The following is a 23869-nucleotide window of genomic DNA, read 5'->3' as shown; positions in this document are numbered from 1 at the left end:
TCACTAACCTCTATGGTCATGTGATGTTGTGCTTTAATTCTTAGCTACAGGAATTCTGGCCCCAGTTAGTATTGCTTGTTTGTTTGTTTATTAAATTTGTTTGCTGCCCATCTCACCACAATTATTAAAGATTGTCTATATTTTGTGAATGAGACTAGAGAAGTGTACAGTAAAAATACAGGTACACATGCATTAGAGTGTACTATTTTAGGATATACTATGAACTGCAGCAAAAGCTTTATTTACATTACACATACAAACATATTAATAAACATGGAAGTATTTTAAGTGCTTGCTCAGTGCCGAAGTTCTAAAGACGCACCATTTTTATGGTTTATTGTTCAGTAATAGCACAAAGTGTGGCAATTACTATTTGTTATATTGACTGTGGGGTGTTTTTTTTTGGGTGACCTAAAAACATGCAGAACGTTTGGCCGCCAAGAATGAAAACACTTACTTCCCACTCTTGTCCTTCTTCAGGCTTTATATGTAATTCATACTCCAGAGTTAGCCAGCCCGATTTGACATCACCCAGAGAAGGTGGATTCCAGGTCAGTAACACATACTGTCCATATACTTTTTTCTCAAATTCTAGAGAAAGATTTTCTGGAGGATCTGGCTGAACTGAAAAAAAATGTTGGATCAGGGATTTACAATTCAAGGATGAATTCAAGGCATCGCTCGGACACGAAGAACCTGGCTTCCCTCTCTTCTATCCTATTGTGATGGGACATATGGGGAGCCCTTTCTGGCTACTTGAATATTATGATGTTAATCAAAAAGAGATGCTTCTTCTTGTCTCCTTTCACTCTTCTTCTAGACTAGAGGAAGAAATCTCCTACAGCTAATTCCCTGCTTTCATTTAAAGCAGGGGTCTCCAGCCTTGGCCACTTTAAGACTTGTGGACTTCAACTCACAGAGTTTCTGGGAGTTGAAGTCCACAAGTCTTAAACTGACCAAGGTTGGAGACCCCTGATTTAAAGAATCAGCAGAGGCAAGAAGATGACAGCGCCCATCAAGAGGCAGCAAAAGGAGCTGCCTTCTGATCAGTTCCTCTTTCCCCAAGTGAGGGACTTCACTTCCTTGTCACCTTTTTGTTGTTGATGGAACTCAGCTCCAGTTTGTGAACAATGGGTTCCCCAACAGGAAGAAGGGAGAAGCTAAAGAAATGCCAGCAATCCACTGATGAGCCAAGATGATGTAGTTCGTTGCAAGTCCAGGCTTTCTTTTACACAGAGAATCTACTCCCTGCAGAACCAGTCTGGATGTTGTCTTAACCTCATTTAATGTCTATGGCGATTCTCCGTTATCCAGGTCACAGTTGTCCCAAAGATGCTTTTTCAAAAGGGAACTGGACTTCATTTTTCCTTGAAGACATCTTGCTTCTCATCAGGGGTGGTATTGAAAAATTTAAGCAACCGGTTCGCTGTTGGGTAAGTGTGGCCATGGGGGCATGGCCTACTTGGTCTCCTGCAACATGGCCGGGAGGGCAGCATTTTCGCCCTCCCCAGGCTCTGGAAGCTTTCCAGGAGAGCTAAAACGGCCTCTCCTGGGCATCGGAGTCCTCCGGAGGCCAGAAAGGGGCCCGTTTTTGGACTTCAGGTACTTCTGGTAGGCCTGTTTTTCGCCCTCCCCAGCCTCTGGAGGCTTTCCTGAAGCCTCCAAGAGGGCGAAAGCAGGCCCATTTCCGGACTTCCAGTAGGCCCATTTTTCATCCTCCCAGAGCCTCTGCACGCGCTTTGCACTTACCTGGCATCCAAAATGGGACGCATGGAGACTCCTGGGGGGGGGAGGGGGGGAGTCAACCAGTCGTTGGAACAACCGGTTTGGTGAACCAGATTAAAATTGACATCCAGTTTACCTGAACCGGCTGAATTCCACCCCTGCTTCTTATCCAAGAAGAGAAGCAGTTTCTTGGATGAGAAGTGGAATGTCTTCAAGGAAAAACATAGGAAGTCCAGTTGCCTTTTGAAAAAGCACCTCTGGGACTTACATCACTTATTTTAAACTGTTAGGTGCTTAACAAAGCAACCTTTGGCTGACTGCCATTTATAGATGGTGGTCAATATGGCATACAATAAGATGTGGGTGAATTCTCAGGATCTTTTGAACATTCTGCCATATTTCCTGTTCAGAAGAATTTGTTCCGCATACCTATATTAGCTACGTCCACGTAATAAGGGTCCGCCACACTACTCCCCATCTCATTCATTGCCTTTAAAGTAAAATTATATGTCATCCAAAGCGATGTGTGCTTTTTATCAAAGTAACAGGAGTTGGATCCCGCTGTTGTGTAGTCCGGGCATTCATAGTATTTTGTATCTCTGAAAAATGCAAGTAGAAAAAAAAAAGGGAAACACGTCAATCAGACTGCCATTGTCCATCAAATTAGTAAGTTGTCCTATGTGGGAAAGATAAGAGCAACTTCTGTAGAGATACAAAATTATGTAACAATCCATTTAGGGCAGGGGTGGAGAACGATGGCCCTTTTATGACTTGTGGACTTCCATTCCCAGAATTCCTGTGCCAGCTGGGCCAGGAAATCTGGCAGTTGAAGTCCACAAGTCTTAAACTGACCAAGGTTGGAGACCCCTGATTTAAAGAATCAGCAGAGGCAAGAAGATGACAGCGCCCATCAAGAGGCAGCAAAAGGAGCTGCCTTCTGATCACTTCCTCTTTCCCCAAGTGAGGGACTTCACTTCCTTGTCACCTTTTTGTTGTTGATGGAACTCAGCTCCAGTTTGTGAACAATGGGTTCCCCAACAGGAAGAAGGGAGAAGCTAAAGAAATGCCAGCAATCCACTGATGAGCCAAGATGATGTAGTTCGTTGCAAGTCCAGGCTTTCTTTTACACAGAGAATCTACTCCCTGCAGAACCAGTCTGGATGTTGTCTTAACCTCATTTAATGTCTATGGAGATTCTCCGTTATCCAGGTCACAGTTGTCCCAAAGATGCTTTTTCAAAAGGGAACTGGACTTCATTTTTCCTTGAAGACATCTTGCTTCTCATCAGGGGTGGTATTGAAAAATTTAAGCAACCGGTTCGCTGTTGGGTAAGTGTGGCCATGGGGGCATGGCCTACTTGGTCTCCTGCAACATGGCCGGGAGGGCAGCATTTTCGCCCTCCCCAGGCTCTGGAAGCTTTCCAGGAGAGCTAAAACGGCCTCTCCTGGGCATCGGAGTCCTCCGGAGGCCAGAAAGGGGCCCGTTTTTGGACTTCAGGTACTTCTGGTAGGCCTGTTTTTCGCCCTCCCCAGCCTCTGGAGGCTTTCCTGAAGCCTCCAAGAGGGCGAAAGCAGGCCCGTTTCCGGACTTCCAGTAGGCCCATTTTTCATCCTCCCAGAGCCTCTGCACGCGCTTTGCACTTACCTGGCATCCAAAATGGGACGCATGGAGACTCCTGGGAGTCAACCAGTCGTTGGAACAACCGGTTCGGTGAACCAGATTAAAATTGACATCCAGTTTACCTGAACCGGCTGAATCCCACCCCTGCTTCTTATCCAAGAAGAGAAGCAGTTTCTTGGATGAGAAGTGGAATGTCTTCAAGGAAAAACATAGGAAGTCCAGTTGCCTTTTGAAAAAGCACCTCTGGGACTTACATCACTTATTTTAAACTGTTAGGTGCTTAACAAAGCAAACTTTGGCTGACTGCCATTTATAGATGGTGGTCAATATGGCATACAATAAGATGTGGGTGAATTCTCAGGATCTTTTGAACATTCTGCCATATTTCCTGTTCAGAAGAATTTGTTCCGCATACCTATATTAGCTACGTCCACGTAATAAGGGTCTGCCACACTACTCCCCATCTCATTCATTGCCTTTAAAGTAAAATTATATGTCATCCAAAGCGATGTGTGCTTTTTATCAAAGTAGCAGGAGTTGGATCCCGCTGTTGTGTAGTCCGGGCATTCATAGTATTTTGTATCTCTGAAAAATGCAAGTAGAAAAAAAAAAGGGAAACACGTCAATCAGACTGCCATTGTCCATCAAATTAGTAAGTTGTCCTATGTGGGGAAAGATAAGAGGCAACTTCTGTAGAGATACAAAATTATGTAACAATCCATTTAGGGCAGGGGTGGAGAACGATGGCCCTTTTATGACTTGTGGACTTCCATTCCCAGAATTCCTGAGCCAGCTGACTCAGGAATTCTGGGAGTTGAAGTCCACAAGGCATAAAGGTGCCATGGTTCCCCACTTCTGATTGAGAAGATGATTTATCACTTTTACCTTTCCCTGTTATAGAGCAGCGTATAGTTTTTGGGGAGACTTCCCTCAGGGCTCGGCTTCCACCAGCAAGTAAAGGTTTCTTTTTCGGGAGAGCGACATCCTCTAATGATTGGCTTCCCCGGAGGCTGCTCTGTAAGAAAAGGGCCCATGTATTTAGTTAGTGTGCTTCATTTAGATAGCCCTCGGCATACAACCATTTGTTTAGTAGTCGTTCAAAGATACAACGGCACTGAAAAAAGTGACTTATGGCCAACTCTCACGCTTACGACTGTTGCAGCAGCATTCCCACAGTAATGTGATCAAAATTTCGGCTTTTGGCAAGTGGTATGTATTTATGATGGCTGCAGATCCCAGAGTCAAGTCCATTTGCAACCTTCCCAGCCAGTTCCCAACAAGCAGAATTAATGGGAGAGGCCAGATTTGCTTAAACACCATGTGATTCATTGAAAAAGAGCAGTGATTCTCTTAACAACGGTGGCTAAAAGGGTTATAACATTGAGTGCAACTGACTTAATAAATGCATTGTTGGCAGTGAAAATTTTGGATGCAACTGAAGTCATTAAATTGAGGATTATCCTGTATTAGAAGAGTACAGAGTAATGATGTTTGGGAGTATAGGAATGTTCCAATCTGTTTTATCTTCTTGTGAGGATCAATAAAGTTTAAAGCCAAAGAGACAGCTATTGGGCAGTTAGCTATTCCTGACTCTTTAATAATTTACCCAGAAAAGATCAATGTAAAGTATAAATTTTGCTCCTCCGTTTTCAAAACTTCTTTTAGCTATAATTTCTATCTTGTTGCCAGGCACTGCAACTACTTTTCCCAATAGATTCTTGCTATTTGATGGACTCTCAGTTTACCACATATCTTTTTATTTCTAACAATACATTCTTCATTTTTTTCCCTACTCCTGCCTTGTTTGCATTCTTCTATGTCTTCTTTCTTCATTTGAGCAAGACTTCGTTTTTTAAAAAGAGGATGTTGCTGTCACAAATGAAAGCAAATATTTTGGCATAGATCTGTTCTCCGAGTTTGCTGTTTAGCTCCTGGATGTTTCGATACCAATCTAGGTAGCATCTTGGGGTTTTTGAGTGAAGCGTCTTGTTCTTTCCTTCATTTGAAGGCAAATTACGTGTCCCAGGATAATGTTGCAGGATCCAATCTGGGTCACCATTGCTGTCTTCTTCAAATTTGCATGTCAACTATGACAATATTATGTTGAATTTGTTTGTACTTTTTAAAAGCTGTGGAATAACTCTTATTGGAATCTCTTTTGGAATTCTTTTAAAATAAACTTCACGCCTCTTCTGTCTCTCCCTTTTAATAAGATAAACACATTCTTGGAATCCTTAAAGATTGGGTATAGCTGTGAGGTTTGGGAAATATGCTACAGAAATATGCTGGCAGCAAATTCATTCCTCAGCTACTTATATGTGAACGGTTTGGCTTATATGAATCAGCAGTGTAGATTTTATTAAAAGTAAAGGTAAAGATAAAGGTTCCCCTCGCACATACGTGCTAGTTGTTGCCGACTCTAGGGGGTGGTGCTCATCTCCGTTCCAAAGCCGAAAAGCCAGCACTGTCCGAAGACGTCTCTGTGGTCATGTGGCTGGCATGACTCAACGCCAAAGGCGCACAGAACGCTGTTACCTTCCCACCAAAGGTGGTCCCTATTTTTTCTACTTGCATTTTTACGTGCTTTCGAAACTGCTAGGTTGGCAGAAGCTGGGACAAGTAACGGGAGCTCACCCCATTACATGGCAGCACTAGGGATTCGAACCCCTGAGCTGCCGACCTTTCGATCGACAAGCTCAACGTCCTAGACCCTGAGCCACCGTGTCCCTATTATTAAATGTACTTGCATGGAATGTAGAAGTCTATCCTTAAATATTACTTCGGTGATTTTTCAGCTCTACATTTTTATCAAATACCAAGTTTCTGATTTTCCAAGGCAGAAAAATTTCAAGACACTGACTCACCACTATGGAAGTGGATGTATCTTTCTGGGCTCCACACACTCCTTCCACCACGATCTGTTACACAACGAACCTGAGCAGTGTATTTCATTCCTGGATGCAACTGAGATATTTTATACTGCAACTGCTGTCCCACAAAGTAATTCTACAAAGGGGATAAAGGCAATGAAAACTGTGAAAAATGAGGCATGTCCACGTTTGAAAAAGTTGCGACCCAAATCATACCAGTACATTGAATAGATGGGTAATTTGAACCTGTATTATCTAGTCTAGGCTGACCTTGAAATGGATTAGATTATAAATCTGATCATCTCCTTCTAGCATGGCCAATAACCTTATTATCTGGCAGAGTGTACAGTTTTATGGAAAAAGCAACATTGGGAAGAGATCATCTATAGCTTTAAATATGCTTATCTTTTAGGTCAGAGTAAATTCTTACATATATATGTATGAAATATTTCCAGATATGAAATATTTCCAGATAACATCAGCCAGATAATCAGACTGCCTATGATTTATGCAATTGCTTCTAAGCCTCTTTGTTTTGGCCATTCCAAGCACTTTCCTAAGAAAAAAGGCTCATAACAAGAATCATATAATCAGTTACAGGTTTTGTTAGGTTTGATGCTACCAATGACACAGACTCACTTTGAATCACTCCCACCCGCTGCTATCATAAATAAATACTCAAGATAAAACCTTTCCAGTACAGTCATAGTTAAAATATATATATTTTATGGCTGTAAGTCATAATTTATATAGATAGATAGATAGATAGATAGATAGATAGATAGATAGATAGATAGATAGATAGAAAACTATGACTGACACTGACATATTTACATACGCAAACAAACATAGTTTGTGTGTTTGTGTATGTAACTATGTCGGTAACAGTCATAGTTAAAATATTTATTATTATTATTTATTTTATTATTATTTATTATTATTTATTTTATTATTACTTTATTATTTCAACGAGCAGGACTAGCCTAAGTGTATTTTTAATTGTAAAATTTAAGGTTTTTATGTCGGTCTATGACCGTTTTAGTTGATTGGCCTACTAAATATTTGTTTTTAAATTCTTTTTAAATTTGCTATTTATTCTTTGTATTTTAATATGGCTGTAAACCGCCCTGAGTCCTTCGGGAGAAGGGCGGTATAGAAATTAAATTATAAATAAATAAATAAATAAATATATTTAACAACAAAATCAATTAAAATCAAGAAGATTATAAAATTTCCCGGCAATGCAAACCAGCAAAACAATTTAACCCTGAAATGGAAACAATGGAAACAGACCTTAAAACTGGGCTCAAGAATAAAGAGGCAAGCAATGCAACTAAGCAGAAGGTGTGAGTGCCACATTTGGAAACTTGGCTACAGTGGGCCATCTTCTCTCTTGTAAAGACGATGTTGGGGCGGGAAACCCTGAGCTTGGTGTGTCAAGAGTTGGTACATCCCAACGACTCTCTGACTAACTGACCTGCTCTGACTGATGAAGTTGCTTGAATGAGCAGCGAAATGTCTCAAACTAACAAAAAAAAATTAGTCCAGGTGCCGTGATTCAACTTTGAGACGCTCTCGCAAAGACATTTCTGTGCTGTGTTAGGCAGGAGAAAAGCCAATGCCGACTGTTTTCTGACAACCATCCAATATTATTTCTGGGATGAATCCGTCTCACAGCTCAAAATGAATAATTCCTTCTTTTGGTCGTTGTTCAAGAAAAATGTTTCTCAATTTAATGCGCCTTCTGGTATTTTATTTGGAGAGATGTCTATTTACTTGGAATTCTCAGAAACATTTTTCATTTGCTTATTCATCATCAAAGGCACTTGCTTCCTTATTGATAGCCTGACAATACCTCAAGAGTTTTTCACTCACTTCAATGGTTGCGCCATGGAAACCTTTATGTGAAAGATAAAGGAGATGCTGGCTTCGCATTCTGTAGCCCTTCCTGAAGTGAAATACATTCACTCACACAGTATATTTTATGTAGCCCTTTTTCATTTCCCTTCAGCAGCATCCTACGCTTAGGAAATCTGCTTCTATGTAGGGTGCTCACTGAGTAGGTAGATTCTACCCTTAAGTTGATTACTGTCTCTTGGATATTGATAAAGAGGACAAGAATTGGAATTTTCTTTAAAAAAAAAAACTGCTCTCCTTGGACTCTGATTATAGCAAAAATATTGCTATTTTTGACTAAGGCTGGGAGGGGCGATGGTGAGAGATTGCAGTCCTAGGACTGCATGAAGCCTTTTGTTAACCTTATATAGCCTTAAATCTAACTTCAATAGCCTTCAGCAATAGATCATTTCATAAGCCAAAGACTGCCATATTCTATTGAACTTTACCAATAAATATTAGAAGAGAATGTATCTCTGAGTTGAACTGTGGACTCTTAAGCTTGGTTGTTTGCTTGCAGACATTTCATTACCACATTGGGTAATATCCTCAGTGCTAGAAGAGAGTGGGATTTGCTCTCTGTCTATATACAGTAGCTTGCCCTGTCAAAGTTGTTGCTGACAATTTGCTTTCTCCTTGATTAGGAAAATACTGGACACAGTGCCGGACTATACGGTCCTCTATTCCTGACCTCTACAGCTGCATCATGTTCTGGAAACAAATGAAATCCATGTTTCACTGAGAAGAGTTAGGCCACACTAAAGACCAATTAATCCTCAGATGTCAGTGATGGAGATCAGTTCCTGGAAGGCTGTCTGCCAGCAAGCCAGGTGATTTGTCCACTTAGCCAATATTGCCCGTCTATTGACTAGTGTGGCTTTCCAAAGTTTCAGGTGAGGCACTCTGTTCAATAGATAATAGTTCCATTATCTTCAGAAGCTGTACTCTGAGCCCAGGCCTTCCGCAAGCCAATTTATGTATTCTGCCCTGCAGCCCGGTCCTTCCTACCTACCTCAATTTTTCTTGTATACAGGTGATTGAATGTCAAGACATGTAAAGAGTCAAACTTTACTGTGGTTTAAGCACAATCTCTGAATTGAGGAAATTTATTTATTCATTTGTTTGTTTGTTTATTAAATTTATGATGACAGCTGCCCTTTCTTTTTCTGTTCATTTTTTTTCTTCGCTAACATCACTAGCAAAGCTATGCAGCTTTCTTACCTCCCATTCTTTTCCTTCTGCAGACTTCAGTCGCAATTCATAATTACATCGTGCTGAATCATTCACCCGCGGGGATGGTGACCATTTTGTCCACACATACATTATTCCATTTATCATTTTGATTTCCAAAGAGAGGTTCATGGGAGGGTTTGGCTTAACTAGGCAAAAGAAAATTCAGATATGAGTATTTTTACTGCTCTTGCCAAGAATTCCTCCTTTTACATTTCTGCATATCAGCCTTTCTCCATGTCTGGGAATTGAATCCTATCTGGACGTTACCAGGCTCTGATAGTTTCAAAACAAAAGATGTCAGGTGCATAATGAGAAAAATTAGTAGTTTACCTAAGCCAATATTATCCATCTTTCCAGCATTTCATCTTAAGAATCTGGATACCCGACAACCCTTTTAACTAAGGTATCAAGAATAAAATCTGGGTCTGAAAACCCACGAAACGTTCAAATGAGTCATAGATCTTGTGACTGAGATCATCTTAGTCCGCTATTGTTTTTCTTCTTGGTTTTCAACAGAACTGATGATTAGTACTGCTGGCCTCTTCTGCCTGCATTGAGATTAGCTTTGAGAAAATCATGACGTTGAACTACTGTGCCATCTTCTCTCGTTCTAATTGTAGAGCAAAATAAAAGCTCGAGTTTCATTTGGCTTCTGCTCTTACCCATTTCTTTTACGTCCACATAATGGGGATCAGATAAAATACTTCCTGCGTCATTGGTAGCTTTTACACTGATGTTGTATGTTTGCCACAGCCTGGTGATTCTTTGATTAAAGTAACAGGAATTGGGCCCAGCAGATAGGTAATCCGGACATTGATGGATCTCTTCTTCACTGAAATATAAGTATGTAAAGCAATAGTTAACACCGAAATATTTATATTTATCAAAAATAAATAAGCATATCCTTAAATTACTTAAAAGTAGTATAACATTAACATTACTGTTGTAAGCACACAACATGGAATCAAACTTAGCTGATATACTTAGGAATGATTTAAGGGAAGAGCTCTGCTGGTCCCCTAAACACTATTCAAACATAGTAAACCAACACATCTAGTAGTTTCCAGATCTGTTGGGAGACTAACTGGAAATTCCAGGAACAGCAATCTTAACATATAAAGGAGGGACCAGACCTGTAGTTTTTGCAACTTCACTTATAACAGTTCATTTATTAACTGTTCGAAATTACAACGCTTCTGAAAAAAGTAATTTATGACCATATTTCACACTTATGATCATTGTAGCACGTGATCAAAATTCAGACGTTTGACAACTGACTCATATTTATGATGGCTGCATCGTCCTGGGGTCATGCAATCTCCTTTTAGGACTTTCTGACAAGTAAACTCATTAGGAAATCCATATTCACTTAATTACTGGGATACTAAGTTAGCAACTGCAGTGATTCACTTAACACCCGTGGGCAAGAAAAATCATAAAATAGGGCAAAATTCACATAACAACTGTCTCATTTAACAACAGAAATTTGGGGTCAATTGTGATCGTAAATTGAGGACTATGCATACAACAGTCATTTGTCCCTCACCCTCACCCTAACTTTAAGACTACCAGATCTGGGCGGTAACAATCCACATGGTCAATTAGTTCTTTCAGTTCCCCTGTACATCTAGCAGAAAACATTTTGATCAAATGAACATTATTTTACCTATATTTTACCTATCAGTGCTTGGTTGTGTTTTTACAAGCTTATGCTTCAATCTTCAGGTATCTTTCCACCTTATCTTGTGTCGGCCTTTTTTTCCTAATTGCCTTCCATTTTTTCAAGCCGCAGAGTGTTCTCTAACGACTCTTGCTTTTTCATTGTATTTCTAAAAGATTTGAACTTTACCTTCATGACTAGTGCTTCAAAAGAAAAGCCTAATATGAATTCACCTGCTATTGAATGACTTATTCTTCTAATGGTCTAAAGCAGGGCTCTCCAACCTTGGCAACTTTAAGACTTGTGGACTTCAACTCCCAGAGTTCCTCAGCCAGCAAAGCAAAGCTGGTTGAGGAGCTCTGGGAGTTGAAGTCCACAAGTCTTAAAGTTGCCAAGATTGGAGATCCCTGGTTTAAAGTATTGTAACAATTTTCTCCAACATCATACCCAGCCATTCATTTTTCTTCGTTTGACCTTTCAGATGATCTATTATTTACAGATATAAAAACGGGACAGCTATGCCCTTGATAACACATGACTTTGATGTGGTAAATTATACCTGTGGTTATGTTCAAGTAGTAATAGTTTAAAAAACTTTGACTCGTGTGTTTACAGGCATTATATTACTTTATACATGGTAATCATGTTCTTAAGGTGTATCTACCTCTATTGAATCTATGTGAAGAACAAAGTACATAAAACTTATTTCCCATATATTCTTACCCAACGATGTTGTAGAGCAAAGTATAATTTGTAGGAAGACCCCCATCTGAATTAGGTTCCCATCGACAAGTAAATGTTTCATTTCCTTGGGACAGGCAACTTACTATTCTAGGTTTCCCAGGAGGAGATTGTCCTGAAGAATTGGAATAATGAAATCAGTTAATGTTAGCAGAGTGGTTACAAGCCTAGAATGTGGACTTGAATTTATCTTGGTTGCCACCATATTCATAATAGTTAATTTCTACCCTGATTTTCTCTCCACAAAAACTAATAACATCCTACAGAAATGCATATCATACTGCTAACATTAATGTTTAATGTTTGTAGAAAAGGTTTTAATATGGCTGTAAACCGCCCTGAGTCCTTCGGGAGAAGGGCGGTATAGAAATATGATTAATAAATAAATAATAAATAAAAATACAAATATAAATGACTACTAAAGCTGTAATAAAGCTACCGTGTTTTCCCGAAAATAAGATCTCCCCAGATAATAAGCCCAATCGGGCTTTTGAGTGCATGGGCTAAAATAAACCCTCCCTGAAAATAAGCCCTCCCCAAAAATATTTAAATGTGTGCACAGCTGGTCCCTGCCATTTCCTCTGGTTAGTGTTAGGGAGACAGAACTGGAAATCAGGTAAGACTGCAAGAGGAGTCCTGTCTTGCTCCATGCACCCCAAAATAATAAGACCGCCCTGAAAATAAGGCCAAGCGCTTATTTTGGGGTTCAAATAAATATAAGACAAGGTCTTATTTTCGGGGAAACACGGTACAGAGTCTCAAATTCAATATTTTAAGGGAGGAAAAACACAATTAAAACCAAGACTTGATAAAGATGAAATCAAGGAACAAAGAGATCATTTTAGACAATAATATGCATATATATTGCAAGTAATGAACAGCTATTACCATATAACACATTTTTGGACTAGGTATTTGCAAGGTTTCTGCCTCACTAGCCTCAAATCTTACAGCTGTTAAAGAACCAGACTTTGTCATGGTCCAGGCCTCAGACTCTGACATTGAAGAAGCTACTCCAGCTGAACCAGTGGAATGTTAGCCTCAGGAGATACCAAGTCAGAAATCACCTGAGATTGTTCAAAACTCTGAAGCAGTCAGATGATATAATTCAATCTCCAAGACTTGGCAAGTAGAGTGGAGACCAGAGCAAAGATGCTCAGTTTAGACTCCTTGCCAAACAAGGGGAAACTCTTAACTAAAGACAGCTGTTTGCAGCCTGATTTAATGACAAGTTTCTCTGTTGGCAACAACTGTTCAATTGTCTGGTGTGATGTATGATTTCTGCGAATCCTACTTATGAAACTGGCTGACAAATCTGACTGGCTGTCTGAACATTGGACTGGATTTTGACGACTCTTCTGTGTATTGCTGTTGAAGGTGAAACTATCCAGGCAAGCTTCTTTTCCCAGACAAATTGTTGGTTTACAATTTCTTCCCTTGTCTGCTGTTATCTGCTCAGCCTTGACCTGATCCAGACTGAGAGCCTTCTCAAGTTAGCCTTTGAGAATATTCATATCTGAAGACGGAGCATCAGAAAAACAGAAGTCTGTAGGAGAGCTTGGCTCTGTCGAGAAACAGCTGGTCTGATAAACTATTCTGCAGCATCCTGATGAAAGAAGCAAAATCTCAACTTTGAAATATCACTGGAACAAAACCAGTTTAGGAATGATTCTGTGGCTTTTATCTTAGAATGCCTAGCTGCAAAGACCTTACACGGAATTGACTCGTTTTGTCTTCTGACTTTCTTTCTCTCCTTTTTGTACATTGACTTCCGTCTGTCAACTTAGATTATTAGAATTTTGAGATAAACCTACTAGATTTAGTATAACCTTAACCCAGATAAGCTTTCCAGTCTGTGAGGCTAACCCAAAGACCCATATCTTTTGAAACTTCAAATAAAATGGCTACCAGGACAAAAAGCATGCCAATCACCAAATGTTTTAAAGTTACCCTGGCAAATATGGCATCTATGACACAAGCCAAAGTTTCAGCAATGTATATTTCAAGCTCTGGCAATAAAAGAGAAGATGGCAGCACAATTTTGCTGTGACCAGTTAGGAATATTCAGTGTTAAAATGTACAGCTGCTGCTTTCTCAGTAGACTGTTATGGTATAACAGATGGACTAGCAGACGTTAGAAGAACAATTGCCAAATTCTTATTGCAGTTTCCAGCTGCCTGGCTTCTCCGGTTATACAACAACAGATAAAGAGTATTTTGTTGTTTCACTTTAGTATTTTGCCAGATTTCTGTTTTCTAAAGTTTAAGCTCTCCCTAAAATGCTTTTCAGCTGGACAATAAATCATCATCTCTCAACAGCATGGCTTCCCAATCAAGTGGGGAATTCATGCAAGAAGCCTTTGGTTTTTGAACATGTGCTAAGTTTAGCAAACATTCCATTCATTTACTCATTAAGTTTAATTTATCTGTTGTTTATTAACTGCCAGTAGTTTAATTGCACATATGTATGCATGTACAAAGCAGGGGCGGGTTTCAAAACCCGTCACTACTGGTTTGCTTGTGGGTGCAGGCCTGCAGGCGTGCCATTTCTGTACATGTGCAGAAGTGTCTGGGCGAGTGGGTGGGGCCTCCCGCTACCACTACTGGTTCGCCCGATCTGAAGCGAACCAATAGCAATCCACCACTGGTGCAAAGTAAGCTAAAGATATGAAAGAAATTTACATTTAAACATTCTAAAACTGTTTAAAGGTAGGCCTGTTTTATTGTTGTAGATAATTTTTGCTAACATTTCATAATAATCGAATGGGATTACTAGTAACAGTTTAAATTTCTCACTTTTTTCATGGTGCTCTATGTTTAAATGAGCTCTGTATCCAAACTCACCCTTCTTGGGGCCTATAATTACCATTTCAGTTCCATGATTTTGGAAGAAAAGATAATCAAGATGATTTTATGGCCCTGCTTCCCATCTTTTTATTGATGATACTGAATTGTTATTTTTCCCTCTTGTCCCAATCCATGTAGCTACCCAAAGGAAATGTTTATTTAGTGTTAATTGTTGCTCCTTCTGTTCTTAGTGCTACACCCAAAGCAAACAATGTCTGAAAAAAGGAAAACAGTAGAAGACCACTGCTTAAAACATGGACATTAGCGGGCATCTAACTGTGGCTAAAGGTGGTATGACCGAAAGTCAGAAATGATGGATGCCACAACCAACACCTGGAGCCAACTTTGGGGAAAACATGGTCTAGACAATTTTTTTTTTTAATTAAAGCAACTTGAGTATTTTGATGCTTCAAACCTATTCAACCATATTAGAACAACACTGAAAGCGCAGCATGAAATATAGTAATAAATAAAAATACAATATAAAAGCAATGAAAATATAACAGCAGGTAGAAGAGTTTAAAAGTTTCTATGAGATATTTGCATCTAACACTGTACATTAAATTAAATTATTAACATGTTACAAATACCAGAATTAAAATGTTTTAACATTAGAAAAAAAATAATGCCAGGAATACCTTATTGGGGTAGGATATTCCAGAAGTAAGGAGATGGCATCAAGAAGGGGTAATTTAAAGTAGTACTTATTGCATTTCTGCATAAGATAGCATCCAGCGCATCAGTGGTGGGTTGCTACCTGTTTGCCCCGGCTCGGGCGAACTGATAGCAGTGGAAACGGCAGGAGGCTCCGCCCACCCGCCAGAACACTTTTGTGCATGCGCAGAAGCATTGTGCGTATGCGCACCCACGAGCAAACCAGTAGCAACGGGTTTTGAAACCCATGGTCTCTGAGATTATTTAGGAAGTTTTTCTCAATCTTGGTAACCTTAAGATTTGTGGACTTCAACTCCCAGAACTCCCCAATAAAAGTATAATTGGTTGAGGAATTCTGGGAGTTGAAGTCCAACCATCGTGAAGCAACCAAGGTTGAGAAACAGGAGATTGGTAGAGGCTGATGACTCAGTTATGGTTTCTATGGAACAAACTGAGTTTTCTTCAGTGGGGTGGCAGTTAACCAGACTTTAAGGTGGGACGATACCCACTGAATGCTAGAAATAAAAGTTAAACATTAAGAACTATTAGCAGTAGAGCCAGTTATCATGTATATTAAATAATTTCAAAATTGTAATTATAATGGGCACGAAAGACTGAGCACTCACCATCAACAAGCCATACATTGAGATACGGTAATAGAACAAATGCTTCTAATATTGACTGCCACAGCTTCATGCCTATGTCCACTTTCACCTCCAGGAAGGAATGCAATTCACTGGGAAATGAGATAAGACATAATTGTTTATGACACATATTCAAAACAGAATAACAGAGTTGGAAAGGACCTTGGAGGTCTTCAAATCCATGAAAAATATTCCACGGGCCATATTTTCAAAATTTTATTTTCAGATAATTTAAAGGATTGATTAAGTATTTGACAAATTTTTAAGTGAGATTTCAGTAGAACAGATGGTATGATATGGGCTGGACTGTCTACCATTAGCTGGACATAGAGCTTGTCGAACAATTATACCCGCTGAGGTTTTCTTTTTTTCACTAGTTCCATATCTCACTTGAGGAAACTGTCAAGCCAAATTGCTTATAAATAATATGTGGAGTTAGAAGATATGTTTATCAAATCTGTGTATTGTGGGGAAACAGACATTTTAGAATGCACTATCAAGATACAGAAGGATCTTAATAAGTTGGAGCAAGAAGAATAGAATGGAATGGAATGGAATGGAATGGAGGGGAGGGGAGGGGAGGGGAGAGGAGAGGAGAGGAGAGGAGAGGAGAGGAGAGGAGAGGAGAGAAAAGAAGAGAAGTGTTGAGTTGAGTTGAGTTGAGTTGAGTTGAGTTGAGTTGGAAGGGACTTTGGAGGTCTTCTAGTCCAACTGTCTGCTCAGGCAGGGAACCCTACACCATTTCAGACTAATGGCTGTCCAATCGCTTCTCAAAAACGTGATTTCCAGCAGAAACAAATGCAGAGTCCTTCACTTGAGTAGAGAAAAAAAACATTAAAGGTATGAGTATATGGGATGTGGGAGATGCTAAAAGCACATCTGCAAAGGATTCTAATTGGGGGTGGGGAATTAGAACAGAAGTAGATGTGATGGAAAGACATCTGAAAGCAGCAAAAAAGATCTATTTTGCAGATCTACATCACATCCATGGTAGGGAATATGAAAGACATTAGACACATACCTTCTAGTCCTAACATATATAGCAACAGAAAGAAAGTCAGCTCCAGTTTCTGAAGATGGTGGCCTTCAGAAATTTGTGTTTACTCTTAATCTTCTCTAGTTTAGCGTACACATCTTTTTCAAAAGATTCTCTCCTTTCTTTACACAGCAAAGAGATTGGAGATCCTCAAAGCAGTTATAAAACTGGTCCGGCTTCAATTGCTACATCAAATTACTGAATTACAGCAAGTGACACACACACTGAATCTCTAAGCATGAATCTTGCCATCTAGGCTGTTTGGTTCTGGTGTAGGTGAATGCATGAAGCAGCTTCCTTTCAGCATTTTTTTTATGGTGAGAACAAATAAAATGTTCTTGCAAGATAAGATTTTTTTTTTCATTTAAATTGTTTTAATTAGAAGGAGGCTAATCTGACAAGAGAAATGAACAGGAGCAGAGAGGTCCGATGATTATATTTATGTTCATATTAGGTTTTTCCAACATTGACATTCACTCTGTAATTATTTTTTAAAAGCGCACTTTCCCAAATTGTTTTTCTTTTATCTGAGCACTTTTATCTGAGCACTGAGATTGAGCTTTCAGGTGCTAATTACTTCTTTGCTTTCAAATTTGCATATATGTTCCTGAACACTTTATTACACATTTTCCAACATTGTTTCTGTCCTGTCTTTCCATTTTTTAAATAATAATTTGATTTTTTAAATTGTGCCTCAATTCTTTTTAAGTCACTTTCCTGATTTAAAATAAATCCCATTTAAAAAGAATAACATAAGTCCTCTATGCTTATGCTTCTGGCTAATCATCTTTTATTCCTTCCTCAAAATTGCCGGTTCTTTCCTGTCATTGATCTGGATTAGACATTGCATAAACCAGATTAAATATAATCTGTTAAATAATCCAACATTAACTAATCACAGATTGGATTAAACCATTCAATAAAATTTTCATACTATAATAGATCCATACTGCACACTTAAGTAAAAGCTGACACATCACAATGTATAAATCTAGCCATAATGTTCCTTCACATTAAAGTCAGGATGTCTCATGACACATAAAAGACCAGGAGTTCAATCACACGGTTGTAGCTGCCATCTTGACCTTTCTAACTCTCCTTGAGGATGCCTCTGGGTAGTGCAAGCTTTGCCTCATCTTACTCAGTTACTAGAATATCACTGGTTCTTGATGGCCCCCTTTGTTAAACTTTATCTGGATGTTTAGAATTCAGGAAAATAGAAAGTCTATTCAGTTAGACCAGGGGTGTGAAACTTAAGGCCCAGGGGGCCGGATCTGGCCCATGAGGTACTTAGATCTGGCCTTCGGGGATGCCTTGGAAACAGCGAAGGACTGGCTTGCGGTGCTTCTGCCAGCAAAAAGAGGCTCCCGAGTTCTGTTTTCGGCTGCCACTGTCCCCTACAACTCTCTGCCAGCGAAAACGGGCTCCCGAGCTCTGTTTTCAAATGACGCATGTAGCCCTCCCGAGCTCCATTTTCACTGGCAGAGGGTTGCAGGAGGCCATGGCAGTCTAAAACAGAGCTCAGGAGCCCGTTTTCACTGATAGAGTGCTTGGGCCACCACAGGCACCCCTGACACGAATGGCATTGAGCTGGCCACACCCACCCTGCCCATGCCCCCACTCCCTCCGTAGGTCAAACCAACCCTGATGCGTCCCTCAGTGAAATCGAGTTTGATACCCCTGAGTTAGACTGAATGACTGATTACGTGCCATCAAGTCATTGTTGACTGCTAGAGACCACACAGATATATTTTCCCCATGACTCTTTGTCCCTGACCTGGTCCTTCAGTTCCTCCACTGGTGTCCCCATCACCATTGTAACTGAGTCTGTCCATCTTGCCACTGGGGATTGTCTTCTTTTCTTTCCTCCTACCTTTCCAGATTAGAACCTTTGCCAGAGAACTGGGTCTCTCTATAATGTGCCATATGATGAGCTTGGTCCTTTGTGCTTCAAATGTGAAGGGTTGATTTGCTTGATGATTCCTTGGGTTGGTTTTTTTTTTGGGGGGGGGCTGTCTATTGTATTCTCAGGAGTCTTCTCCAACGCCAGTTTTCAAGAGCTCTTTCAATACTCTTCCTATCTTACTTCTATTTCCATAAAGTCTCATATGATTAAATTGCCTGATTCTGATATTTGTAGATATGGACCAGTGGTGGGATTCATCCAGTTTGCACCACTTTGGGAGAACCGGTTCTTAACTTTCTGAGCAGTTTGGCAAAGTGGTTGCTGGAAGAAATCATTAGGGCAGGGGACCGGTTGTTAAATTACTTGAATCCCACCACTGGACTCATCATGACATTTGAATACCTTTTTAAAGGTCTTCATGGCTGCTCTATCAATGCTAGTCTGCAGAGTATTTTTTTTTTGAATGCTTGTTTATGGTTGATCCTAAAAGGAAGACGCTCTCCACCTCTATGACATCTTCATTGTCAATGAATTCAGGTGGAAGAAGTAACCATGGTTCTTAATAATTTCAATCTTGTTTTATGGAACAGTGCAACTGGTTTGCAATCTAGCATTACAATCTTATTCTTCTCTAGGGAGAAAATAAAACTGGGGCCATCAAACATTGGGAAAGGCTGCTTGGATTGCTTCTTGTTTCCTTAATAAACAACACGTTTGAGAAAATACATCCCAACCATTGTGCTCACCGAAATAAATCTGATGCAACTTCTCCAGTCTTTGTTCATTGGCAGGAAGCAGTGACCACTGGTAGGAAATTGGGCACATTTATCAGAGAAGGGACACACAAAACAGAAACATTTGCAAGGAGGCAACTGAAGAACCATGGCTTCTCATTCCTGAAAAAAAAATATGAATCAAAGTCAGTCAAATTTTTTGCAACCCAAGACATCGGACATAGTCCAGCCAAATAATTTTGGCTCCAGAATCAAAACACTTTACAATCACTTCTCTCTCTATGGGGCATTCATAATAAAGTAATAACAAATCAATTGACTAATGATTTACCGTCCTTTTCCTTTACCTAGTCACAGGGCTGTTCCAACCTAGCCTATAGCTCAGGGATTTCTTCCTGGATTTCCATAAATGTGCTATCAAGGATTTTGCTTAGATCTTTTTCAGACCAGTCATGTCAGCTATATGCTGCAAGAATGTTCAAAATCATCTTCAGGCTGAATGTTAATATAATCTTTCTAAGTTAAAAAAAAGTGGGGGAAAAGAGGGGGACAGACAACCAGGGGGCACTCATCTAATTTCAAAAATGTAAAAAAGAAACTTTTTGTTGTTAGTTGCAAAGTCATGTCCGACCAATCGCGACACCATGGACAATGTTCCTCCAGGCCTTCCTGTCCTCTACCTTCCTCTGGAGTCCATGTAAGCTCACGCCTACTGCTTCAGTGACTCCATCCAGCCACCTCATTCTCTGTTGTCCCATTCTTCTTTTCCCCTCAATCTTTCCCAGCATTAGACTCTTCTCCAGTAAAGTAACTTTAGCATTGAAAAATAAATACACTTTAAATATGTAGGATAGAGGTACATTGTTTTTTTAGCCTTCAGATGTTGCCAGTTCTATTCAATTTGGGGTGGTGTGTGTGAAAAAAAATGGAGTCCAACATTTGGAAAAGTAAGTGATTTCCAATTGAATCTCTTGTTGGCAGTGTGCTTGGGCTCTGCTAGGGAGTAGAAAATTATGCGAATGATCATAATGTGAGATGTAATGAAAGCCAATGTCTTATAGTAACATAAGTATAGTAACATATAGTAGTTAAAATGCTGGGGAGTGGGGGACATAGAGGAAGTAATCCATTTTAAGACACAGAAGTTCATCTGTGAATTTGAGCTGCTCACTCTCTTAACTCAACCTTCCACACTGGTTGTGGTTGATAGGAAAAAACAGGAGGGAGGACTATGTATGATATTTGATATTTTATTTTAAATTTGTTGGGATTCTTGTCGTTTTATTGGCTGTACACCGCCCTGAGTCTTCGAAGAAGGGCGGTATAAAAATATGAATAAATAAATAAATAAATAAATAAATAAATAAATAAATAAATAAATAAATAAATAAATAAATAAATGTATGCAGTGGTGAACTCCTGAATAAAGCTCCAATATAAATCTAATGAACCAAAAACCAATAAACTCACAAAGAACTAGAATATAAAGATTCGGCCTACATTATTATGATTGAAAATATTTGTAGGAAAGAAGTCTATGAGATTTTCTACTGAGGATCTGGTTGCAATTCTATGGTTTTCTTAAGGAATTGTGCAGTCACCCAAAATATTTACTTGGAATGTTTTCAAGTAAGATGGTTTCAGAAAGTGTTTGTCTTAGTCAAACAAAGAATGCTGCAGCAGACTCAAAAAACAAACAAACAAACAAACAAACAAACAAACAAAAAACAAAGGCCAATTATTTTGCCACATGTTATTTCATTTTCTGTTGTTTGTTTTCGTCTTCTGTTAAGATAGCTGGCTTAGGGCCTGGGTACTTACGGGACCGCCTGCTGTTACCTCATGCCTCCCACCGACCCGTACGCTCACACAGAGAGGGACTTCTCAGGGTGCCGTCCGCCAAGCAATGTCGGCTGGTGGCCCCCAGGGGAAGATCCTTCTCTGTGGGGGCTCCTACCCTCTGGAACGAACTTCCCCCGGGCTTACGCTAAATACCTGACCTTCGGACCTTTCGGTGCGAATTGAAAACACATTTATTTATTCACGCGGGGCTGGCTTAAATTTTATTGGTTTTAAATTTTTATTATCAATTTTTAATGGGTTTTAGTTTTATATGTTCCAAAGTTTTAGGCCAATTATGTAATAAGTTTTTTAATTCGTATTTTAAATTGTATATTGTACTGTTTGTTTTACCTTGGCTGTACACCGCCCTGAGTCCTTCAGAAGAAGGGCGGTATAAAAATTGAATTAATAATAATAATAATAATAATAATAATAATAATAATAATAATAATAATAATGGTAATTACCTTTATTATTATTATTATTATTATTATTAATTCAATTCAAGGATCAGGACTAGATTCAGCAGTCTATTTGTATTTACAAGACAAAGGCCATTCTTTTGAAGACAGCAAAGTCCACATTTTGGACAGAGAGAAAGAGAGATTGAGGAGAGAAAGATGGAGAGAAAAATGAAGGAGAGAAAGAGAGATGAAGGATAGAAGGAGAAAGATGAAGACGAGAAAGGGGGGAGAAAGAGAAGGCGGGAGAAAGAGAGATTAAGGAGAGAAAGATTGAGAGAAAGAGAGGGAGGGAGAAAGAGATTAAGGAGAGAAAGAGAGAAAGGGGGAGAAAGAGATGGAGAGAAAGAGGGAGGGAGAATGGATTTGTTCTGGTAATTGGTTTAACAAGCATGGCACTGAAAAAGTGACTTATGACTGTTTTTTCACACTTAAGAACATTGCAGCAAACAGTCATTAGGGCAAAGAAGCTATGTCACATGACCACCTGGACATGCCCACCCGGTCACATGAAGCACCGCAGTTGTGACATGAGTGACATGGTTATTAAAAATGCTGCAACAGGGATAAATGATGACTGGTCATAAGTGTGAGGACTGGTCAAAAGTGTGAGAACTTGTCAGAAATCACTTTTTCAGTCCTCTGGGTAGTCCCTATGTGCATAGGGACTACCCAGATGGCTGAAAAAAGTGATTTCTGACAGGTTCTCACACTTTTGACCAGTCCTCACACTTATGACCAGTCATCATTTATCCCTGTTGCAGCATTTTGTGCGTAGGGACTACTCAGAGGACTGAAAAAGTTATTTTTGACCTGTTCTCACACTTTTGACTGGTCCTCACACCTACAACTGTCCTCACATTTTACATTTTGCACCCTATCTTGTAACCATGGTGAAGAGAAGCAGTTGTGAAATAAGTGACATGGTTGTTAAAAATGCTCCAATGGACATAAATGTGAGGATGGTCATAAGTGCGAGGACCAGTCAGAAATTACTTTTTTTAGCCCTCTGAGTAGTTTCTATGCCTTAGCCAGGGCCACCCGGTCACATGAGCAGCTAGCCACGCCCACCCAGTCACATGACCACCAAGCCACACCCCAAAATAAGCCACGCCCACAGAACCGGTACTAAAAATATTTAGAACACCCCCCCCCCCCGGTCAATGGTGTCCCACTTTACCAATGTTAAAATCTGGTCACTATATGTAAAGCTGCACAGATAACATCCATCATAGTCAAAAGCACCTATAAAGAAGATATACACCAGGAGTGAAGGACAAATCCAGGCTACAAATTTAATGATCTACAGTATAGGATATACAGAATAAATTATTCTGTATTTCAAGGTAGGTTTTAGTTTTAATTTTCAGGAAATAGCAGAAGTCTGTGGCCTGGGTCTCTGGCAATTCCTTAGTACACAGTGTACCGTATATACTCGAGTATAAGCCGAGTTTTTCAGCACGTTTTTTGTGCTGAAAAGCGCCCCCTCGGCTTATACTCGAGCCAAGCCGTTCAGCCCTTCCTCTTGCAGCGAGTCCTTTCTACCGCAGGCAGCTAGCTCTCGTTAGTGCGCCAAGATGCGCATTATTCCTATGTGGACACACGCGCACCCCTCACGCACAATTACCCGCGTTAGTTATAATTGTTGACAGCGTTGACAGAGAGGGCACGAGGGAGAGGCGAGGCAAGGCAAGGGACCCCATCAAGAGTTATAATTGTTGACAAACACACGCAGGGAGTTTAAGAGTGAAACCTCCCGGTTTCAAGCGAAGGAAGGAGGCGCTACACACCCGCCTTCAAAGAAATAGCTGTATTCTGGGCGGACGGGCGCAGACACACACACACACACACACACACACACACACACACACACACACACGCCGCCTCCTAAATTCATTTCCCCACCCCACCCCACCCTTTTTCTTGGCTGCTTCTTTTCTCCTCCCCGCGCCGCAGGCCGCCTAGGGCTCTCCTTACCCAGCCCGTGCAAGTGCGGTCAGC

The 23869-nt window shown here is 40.0% G+C and overlaps 1 protein-coding gene across 6 annotated transcripts in view; it reads right to left on the bottom strand.

Moving 5' to 3' along the window:
• Window positions 1-23869, bottom strand: part of PRLR (prolactin receptor) — a 262479-nt gene that overhangs the window by 11593 nt on the left and 227017 nt on the right. For 3 of the 6 annotated variants that reach the window (XM_058170143.1, XM_058170144.1, XM_058170141.1), the window contains 9 exons: window positions 19578-19727; window positions 15872-16702; window positions 11728-11860; window positions 10007-10176; window positions 9333-9490; window positions 6210-6351; window positions 4231-4360; window positions 3761-3930; window positions 458-624 (listed from right to left, as the gene is read on the bottom strand). In XM_058170143.1, the coding sequence (XP_058026126.1) occupies window positions 458-624; window positions 3761-3930; window positions 4231-4360; window positions 6210-6351; window positions 9333-9490; window positions 10007-10176; window positions 11728-11860; window positions 15872-16019 (1218 nt within the window). In that variant the 5' untranslated portion in view covers window positions 16020-16702; window positions 19578-19727. Of the gene's footprint in view, window positions 1-457; window positions 625-2154; window positions 2325-3760; window positions 3931-4230; window positions 4361-6209; window positions 6352-9332; window positions 9491-10006; window positions 10177-11727; window positions 11861-15871; window positions 16703-19577; window positions 19728-23869 lie in introns of all 6 variants that reach the window. The other 3 variants (XM_058170142.1, XM_058170145.1, XM_058170147.1) reach the window with 3 other exon arrangements.

The sequence above is a fragment of the Ahaetulla prasina genome, chromosome 2, assembly GCF_028640845.1.
Source record: "Ahaetulla prasina isolate Xishuangbanna chromosome 2, ASM2864084v1, whole genome shotgun sequence".
Classification (NCBI taxonomy): Eukaryota; Metazoa; Chordata; class Lepidosauria; order Squamata; family Colubridae; genus Ahaetulla; species Ahaetulla prasina.
The sequence above is the reverse complement of the archived record's forward strand: the minus strand, read 5'-3'. Positions and strand labels throughout refer to the sequence as shown.